Source organism: Atta cephalotes (assembly GCF_000143395.1).
Source record: "Atta cephalotes unplaced genomic scaffold scaffold00038, whole genome shotgun sequence".
Taxonomy (NCBI): domain Eukaryota; kingdom Metazoa; phylum Arthropoda; class Insecta; order Hymenoptera; family Formicidae; genus Atta; species Atta cephalotes.
Window position 1 is genome coordinate 256,229 of NW_012130102.1, and position 9,352 is coordinate 265,580.

Here is a 9,352-nt window from a genome sequence, read left to right on the forward strand (position 1 = left end):
GAGAGAGAGAGAGAGAACTTTATAAAAAAATATGTGTAGTCATATTTATAGAAATCATTTACATTAACAAATCTTCAAAAATAATTATGACTTGACCTTTGTCTTCTATTTTTATACAAAATTCACGACAAGGGCATTTAATAAATCATTTGAGTGGGTGTTATCAAAAGCTATTAAAAGCGTAACGACAGTCACGTCATTTCAAGTTTCTGGGCCAATAGGTTACGTTCGAAATTTACATCTAAAACAGAGGCTCGAAATTGATTATCCTAAATGTGTCTCTCTAACATCTTAATGTTCAATGAACGTACAGCTACTGCATTTTAATGTTCACAGGGAACTACTACGTGTAGTAATCTTACCTTCTATCTGTAATAATTTTAATTATTAATTTAACTTTCACAGTAAAGATATCTCTTTTTAAATTACATCAGAGAATATCGAATTCCGAAATTATGTTTATTCCAAAAATAATCTCTACCAAGTCCCTATATCGGCTGAATATCGATGCGGTTTGCATGACGCACAGCTTCTAGGCTGGATTACTTACTTAGGCCACTGTGTGCTTCTTCTCTCTTTAGAAACTTTACAAGAAACTTTCTTCTCTCAGAATCTCATCAATATTTATGCCGAAGGGTACCTCCGATCTCCCAAAGTACCGCTCATCGAGATCGATTTGACGATCTTCTTCTCGTATTACCGGCAAAAAATCGAAAGATGAGATTTATTTAGAATACAGAGTTGCCTCAGACATGATATTGCCTACGCAACATGATATCAAGAATTATGTTGCGTTAAATCACACACGTGGCAAACAGCAAAGCGAATCACACATCTATATAAAAAAATCTTATAAATTTTTAAATATTTAAGATTTTTAATTCATTGAACTTTCTGTCAAATGTGAATCACTAACAGATTCCGGGTAGTCAAAAGTATTGATCTGATGGAGAGGAAAGTTTATAAATCGTTAATATGTACAAAACTGAGATAATTGTTTCAATAATTAATATAAACTTCCAAAATTTTATGGAATTTTATATTGAACTTCTCGTTTAAGGATTCCCACTTCAATTGGGAACCTGTTAGTGACTCACATTTGACGGAAAGTTCAATGAATTAGAATTTGAAATATGTATTGCTCAAGTGGACTCCAAAAAGAACCGAAATATTTAAAATAAAGAAGATTAATGGTATAGAATTTAATCGTTGGCACTGTAATCAGCCTATGACTCTTAGAGGCTCTGTATAAATTGTTTATTTGAGTTTTTATTTTTAAGATTTTGAGTTTGTACAATTTGATTTTTATGTTAGTACTAGAGAAGAATACTTTAGATCTCTTTCTAATGCTATCGAATGCGAAAATCTATTGGGTAATCAATTATCCAATTGTACGAATATGTACTTGTCGATTATTGCTTCGAATTCCGTTTGTTTTAATTGTTAATTGACCTTTGTTAAGTTTATAATTATTGATTAATAATTAAGCGTAATTACTTAATTTACAAATTAATTGTCAAAAACAAACATTGAGATAATTAATAAATTTGCCATCTTGCGCTAATACAAGACAAGGTTGACTATTATTCACGGTGGATGAATTGCTGAGCGTTACTGCTGCAGTAGTAATATCAAAGATATACACTGACGACATAAGCCCAGCATAAACAATCCTCCTTGCTAATTCGACTAATTAATTATTGTATTGTTGATATATACAATAGGAAATACAGTATAGCAGCAACGCAGAGTAAACAGAAAATTTGATTTAATTATAATTTTTTTATTGAGTGAATATTTATTTACTGTAAGTAGATATTACTGTAAGTAAATATTTATTTAGTACTATTCAAAGAAATTGTTAAGAGTTAATAAATTTTTTTTCTTTCAATGTAAATAAGATAATCCCTTTTAAATATTCTTATCTCGTTAATTTAAAATGTAAAAATATTTTTATTTTAGAAAATAAAAACAACTGCTTTGAACAAATTTTTTAGATTAAATTTTCGTCCACATCTGTGCCGATATATATTATATAATTTTGAAAATCGTCATATTTACCGCACGCGAATTTGGAGCGCACGTTTTATCAAGTTGTTATTGAACATATAGGTACATTTCACATATGTGCTCTGTTATTACGGGATTTTCTTGCCCTGTACAACAACGAGCGCTTACTCTGCTCACAACTCCGTAACCGAACTTACGCTGCCATAAACTGCAAAACTGTACAAGCCGCATATTCCAAGCCGTTGCCACAAATCCTGCGGCACACAATGGTTTTAAGTGCGGTTGACGATCTTTGATTCTCCTGAGACAGAATGTGTACTAAAAAGCCACTTCATTACTTGCGTGGGTCATACACATGGTACCGTGGCGTGAAATACGGGTTTTTATCTCGCATTACGCCGCGAATGAAGCGTTAAACTTGCGGATAAATAAAAAGCAATATCGGTTAAATTACAACCTTGGGCTCGTTAACCTTGAACTCGGTAAAGAAATGTATTTTTAAGAATGAATTGAATAACGAACGCAACACTTTGATTGTTAAAAATTTATTTACTTATTTATTTTTATATCCAGGAAATATTATAAAACGCGACGACATGTTTTTAATTTTTTTTTTTAACCTCCTACGTAAAATATTTATCACTGATGCATATTTCTATATATACCGAGCCTAAGAAAAGATATTCAAACTTTTTCATAAAAGAGAAGAGAAACACGTGATATAAAATTTGCAGTGTATTATTTATTTTTCAAAATATATAAATAGAGTATATATAGACTTGCAGTGTTCAAGAATAATAAGAATAGGAATATTGGGAATCAATAATGGTAATTCGTGCGCAAATCTTTCAACAAATTTAATAACGATGTTATTTGCAAACAAGTAGTACAGAGATTAAGGGCTTTATTACTTTCAAAATCAAACGAAAGGATATGCGAATAATATAAAGTCCCACATTTATTTTTTCACGAAAAATCACTTTCCTTTCAATTGCACTACTAATTAGAAAATAATTTGTTAATCGTTTTATAAAAGTAAGCATAAATTAATTGTAAAAAATTATAACGTAAGAAAAAATAAATTTATCTTCAATAGAAACCTTCAAAATAACTTATACGATATATATAGTATAATTACATGTTAAATACTCGAGATGTATCTATTTCTAAAAAGAAGCCTTTACGATGTCTTTTAAATATCTTTAAGACAACACGTACGTGTTGTCGAAAAATGTTTATGATGTCTTTTAGACATGTCTGTTGTCTGATACATATTATGATAATTGTAACGTTCAAACATAATGGTGTAATAAATCATGCTATTGTTATTCGTGCATTAACAGCTCTGTGCACCTGTCAAAGTAACCGAGACTCCGAATTATTTCAGACACGTTCGCGAGCAAAGTGGCCGCCTGCCAGGACAAGTATGCCGACGCGAGTGTAGGCAATGTGACTGGAAGTAACGCGGTAAATGTCTTCCTGGGAATCGGCGTCGCGTGGAGCATCGCCGCCATTTACCGTGCTTGCCACAGCGAACCGTTCCTTGTCGAACCTGGCAAGTAAGTAGGGAAAAGCAATTACGGACGGACACATCCGGTGTGCACAAAAATGCGTAATTTAGTAAACAGTCTATCTTGCGCGAATTCAAATGGTAATTTTCAAAAATGTAATGATTAACATTTAAAACATATTTTTCTCAAAACAACTGATACTTCTGATACAGTAGGTAATAAACAATTATTTTTTCATTTTGTACATATATATATATATATATATATATATATTACATTATTTGTTATTTATATGTTATATTATTATTATTTATATAATATTTTTTATATGTGCAATGTTTTTTATCAAGTATACCTCATGATTTATTTTGTACGTTACGCTGATAAATTTACGTCAGTATTTCTGGAGGTACCATTGAACATTTATTTCTCGTAATTTTTGTTATCTCGTAATAAAAATATATATTTGCGAATGTGTGTGACGCGCACATCATGTTTATATCAGTTAGCAACAAAATTGATTTTTTTGATAATTCACGAGCGCGTTTTCATGCTAGCTCAAAATCATGCGAATGGCAATGCGGATACGCCATGATAACACGAGATGTTAGATTAAATAAAACGTGACCTCGATAACAAAGCATCATTCTCCATTTACGATCGCTTTCGTGAAACTATTTCTAAGATATTTGGTTGAAGCACGATGACAGCAACTTGGCCAACATCGCTCTCGCGACGATGACATTTAACACGACTGCCATTGTTCTGCGCTATGAAATTGTGAAATTTCGAAGAAAGTACCCAAGAAATTGGCCATTTATCTACATCAATAGAGACACTCGACGTAGTATTGAAGCGAAATCAGAACTCGGAGTTCGTATAATAATACTATTACGAAGGAAATGACTATTTCTTTATTTTTTTCAAACATTTTGTACATTGCATTTGTCGTGGATATTTGTCGCTGTTAGAATACTAGGAAACTGTTAAAGATATCTTATGTGATATACAATTTTTTACTCTACTACGCTACACTGTATTCTATTTCATGAGGATTTCGACGGATTGTCAACCGCGAAATGGAGCATTGTATCTGATCTCGTATCGGATGATGCTGGGTGTTTCCTAGCAAGAACACGCTACAGTACACTTTGTGTTGCGTCGTGTACGATACTTGTTGGAATGATTTGAGAGTATAGACTTAGTTTCTGAGAGAACATTATAAATTTGCAATTACTCTAAGAGTGCATTTCTCTCTTTTTATTGTACTCATTTACGTAACATATCAATAATATATACTAATTAATAATGTATATTAATACTGTACTATTAATAATATATGTTGTATTACTGTTATTATTTTTATTATTATGTCATTATAATAATCTAACAAAGCCATATATACAATATAATTGTATAATTTAATTATCAAAGTGCAGACTTCTCTAGTAAAAATAAGCATAAAAAAAGTTACACATTTTTATATAAAATTTCTCTATAATATTGGAAAACACTGAAACATTTTACACGCTTGTACTTGGATTTTTACAGTGAGTAGTATTTCACAGTTGAAATACACTCTGTGTTTCACTGTCGTTTATATATCTTGCTGAAAAATAGTCTCTTTTACGAAAACCAAATACATGAATACAGATAACATCTCCAATCGATTACATATTGCGTCTAAATAATTTCGTTAATGCGATTTGTTGCGAAATAATTAATTTTTTAAATAGAAGACACTTTTTGTTAGGAACATAATTTTTTTTGTTTTACAAAACACAAAAATGCGTATTTTTACTACTTGAATAAATTTTATTTATTAAAATCAAGGTGAAACAATGAATTATAGATTTTTTTCTCTCAGTTTAAAACTGACTTTTAGTGTAAAGATTATTATGTTTTCCTTAATAACTGATATTTTACAATAAATTCTAGTTCAAAAGAATGTTCCCTTTTTTTTTATATTTTAGAAAATACATTCTCTTTATCTTAGAATAAGATTAGATGAGACAATGTTTCTGCTTGAAGTTAAAATATCACGACAATTTATTAAGAATAATAGATTGTTTAGATTGTGCACGAATGTACACGCAGGTGTGTTCTAAGATGTAATCTATTGCTATGGACACAGGTTGTACTATATGGCTGCGATCAAATTTGCAGCAAGTGCTCAGTCGTTGATTGACTTTCAATGATAGTTTTGACCAAATTGGAATTGGAGATGAATCTGCATGTGGTTGCACCAGAACAGTTTACTCCATTTTCATGAAGTCAGTTTCAAAAGCTTAAATGTTGAATTCTTGAAAGTAAGGACTGGAAAGAAAATATATCTTTCGATCTTGTTTCTTGCTAAGTTTTTGAAAATTGATAGATTTTTATATAAATTTGATAAATGTAAGTACATTATTTCGAAAGACATATTTCGTAAGGTTTTTTTTTTTTATTAATGACCAATTGAAATATTGAGAACTGCAATTTTCAAAAATCTCTGCCTTCAAATAATATTGTTTTAAAAATATTAAAGACAAAGATTTGAATAATTTCTTGGTGAAAAAGAAAGAATTCAACTTTCAGCTGAGATCAAGCTGAGGTCAAAATCTGTAATATAATTGACGCCGAGAGCCATTTGATTTATTTTGAATAAATGAAATTACATATTTTTTTAATTTCAAGGAACCAAAATGACATAATATATAATAAAGAATGTGTGCGTGTATTAATTTTATTTTAATAATAATTTATTATTAAAATAATATTTTGATGATAAATAAATTTATTTATTTTAATAAATGAATTTTGAGATAATAATTCAAAATAACAGCTGTAACATGAGAAATGTAATTAAGTGAGTCCAACAGACGCATCGTCAGCTCCCGAGAGCTAATTTCATAGTCGGTTGCTTGCTCGCGTCTCTTGTAAAAATCGCAGATGCAACTTTGCTATTGCTTCCTACATTGCACAACTATATCTGAATGACTTTCTTTTATGACGCAGTTTGGCCTTCTCCGTCACCTTGTTCTGTAGCGAGGCTTGCTTCGTGATCGTGGTACTATTGGTGAGACGAGTCAAGTCGATCGGCGGTGAATTGGGCGGACCTTTTATACCGAAACTCATCACGTCCGTGTTCCTGTTCTCCCTTTGGCTGCTCTACCTCATCATGTCCACCCTTGAGGCCTACGGCGTGATCCAGGGTTTCTAAACCAAGGCCAATGCGACGCCATGTCGGCCTATTCACTGCGTATATCTTAGCTCTGGCGTCCGCCAAGGCACGTGCTCAACGAAACTATTAACCGGTGAATATGAAAAGAAATCTCTAATTCTTTCAATTGCAGTTTAATTATTCATGTACCTAATATGCATCATAATTATTAAGCAGTGCAAATAATTTATAATTTCACAGTGTTGGTCCTTCCATCCGTCTGTAATGCTGATTCTACAATGAATCGGCAATTGATAATCCGTAAGTCTTATCAGTAAAGTTGATCAATAGCCAACTTGTACAACCGACGTTGATTGAGACTAAGACTACAGACTCATTGTAGAATCAGCATAAGAATTTCTTAGAAACGGCTTAATTTTTTCTGCTTTTATATAATTTTATATAATATACAATAGATAAGTACTCAAAGCCTTTAGTTCTATTGAGACAAAATATATAAGTCAAATCAGACCATAATTAACGAGGTCGAAACAACACAAAGTCTAAAATTGTGACGTCTTTAAGTCGTCTTTTTTTTAGACGCAAAAAAACGTCTTATAATTCAGAGACTTTTCGCACACTTTTTGTTATCTAGAAAGATTAATGAGATTTTCAATATTATAAAAAGAAGCTCAAAATGCTGATTTTAAAAGGTACAATATACTATATAATACAACATTTTTAACGAAGCTATTTCAATAGTAATAGATTTTTCGCTATATTACTTACAATTAATTACTTCCGTCGCAGAATATTTTATTATATGAATTTTTTAAAAATTAAAAGATAGAAACTACGTTATTATATATATATGTATACAGGATGTTTGGAAAATAATGATAAATCTTTTGCATAGGGATAGAATAGACTAAACTGAAGAAGAAAAATCCTCTATTTTGCAATTTTTGCAATAGTTAGAAGATATGAATTGCTAAACATTGTTGAAAATTAGTCTTCAATAATTTTTTACTCAAGTACTATCAACTTTACAGAAAAACTGCAAGAGACGAAAATTGTTTTCTTTTCATAGAACTCTAAGAACTTTTTTAGAATTTTTTAAATATCTACGTATTGATTTTAAATTGATTTGAATGTATAGTGATCATAAAAATTAGACATGAAAAGTTATCTGTGACGGCAATCATTTATTATATTTCATCTTAACTAGAGAGTTTCATATAGGTCCGCAATAAGTCCGCAGAATATTAATATTATGAATTAATAAATTATATTTATCAATAATTAATTTAGTTGTATTATTTGTGTAATAGATTCATATAAGAGAAGAATATTATTATCGATATATATATATATATAAATAATTTTCATGTCCAGTTTTTATGATATCATTATTGATATTCAAATCAATTCAAAATTAAAATCAATTCGTAGATATTTTGAAAATTAAAAATATGCTTATATTGCTAATTCGACTTAAATATTTTATTCAACATATAAAATAATTCATGTATATAAAATAAATAATATTTTTTATATCAATATTTTATTAATTCACAATGTCTACTAATAAAAGTTATATTAGGATATGCTTATATAAAATTAGGAAGGCATAACGTCAGCATAAACGTGAAAATAAGATCTAATTCAATTACATTTTCATTATGAGAAGAGAGATCAGCAATTACGTTTCTTCATTGTTTTATGACTAATCGGTTGTCTTTTACGATGGAACTATGTGAATACTGTCAGAGCATTACAAAACTTTATAGAAAACAGAACCAATGAGAGAGCAATTAGATGATTGAATGGAACGTTTCGTTTATGGAAAAAAATTAACTTTCTGATAAAGGTGCAAAACATTCTGTGCTTATGCAATATTTAATTTATATCATTTTTTGGTCATTCTTGATCATTCTTAGATTGACCTGAGATTGAGATTTTTGTGAACAAAAAATGATATAGTAAATTCATTAATATGATGTTAAATTGACATTATTTTGATTTTCTTGTTTTCCTTGGGATTATATCTTCTATTTCCATATTAAAAGAAAAGAAAAATAATAATCATAATTATCAAATACTTCTCTTCCAGTGTATTTAATAATTATTCCTAATTTATTATCTTAATTATATCTTAATCTGAATTAATTCTCTTTGCACTTTTTTCTGATGTAACATAATATAATTAAAAAAATTTTTCTCAGCCTTGTGAACCATTTTATTTTTTACACGATTTCTCAATTTTGATTACAGGACACAGAAGCGGTCTCGGGACAATACGATTTCGCGAAGAACGAACTTTAATTGTGCCGGAAACTCACATAAGTTCATCCTCTGAGACGATTAACAACGAACATGTCGCGTGACGTATTAAATGGATATGTGTATGTATATGTATGTATATGTATGTATATCTGAGAACATGGGAATGCTTGCGAGAGAGAGAGAGAGAGAGAGAGAGAGAGAGAGAGAGAGAGAGAGAGAGAGAGAGAGAGAGAGAGAGAGAGAGAGAGAGAGAGAGAGAGAGAGAGAGAGAGAGAGAGAGAGAGAGAGAGAGAGAGAGAGAGAGAGAGAGAGAGAGAGAAGAGAGAGAGAGAGAAGAGAGAGAGAGAGAGAGAGAAGAAGAAGAAGAAGAAGAAGAAGAAGAAGAAGTAAGAAGAAGAAGAAG

General features: G+C 30.4%; 1 protein-coding gene across 1 annotated transcript in view; it reads left to right on the top strand.

The window, feature by feature from the left end:
* The window catches only part of LOC105621872 (sodium/calcium exchanger 2), a 75,025-nt gene extending 65,957 nt beyond the window's left edge, over positions 1-9,068 (top strand). Inside the window, exons 7-9 of the mRNA XM_012203310.1 lie at positions 3,398-3,569; positions 6,519-6,817; positions 8,938-9,068. Of these exons, the coding sequence (XP_012058700.1) occupies positions 3,398-3,569; positions 6,519-6,723 (377 nt within the window). The 3' untranslated portion in view covers positions 6,724-6,817; positions 8,938-9,068. The remainder of the gene's footprint in view (positions 1-3,397; positions 3,570-6,518; positions 6,818-8,937) is intronic.
* Positions 9,069-9,352: the final 284 nt, after the last annotated feature.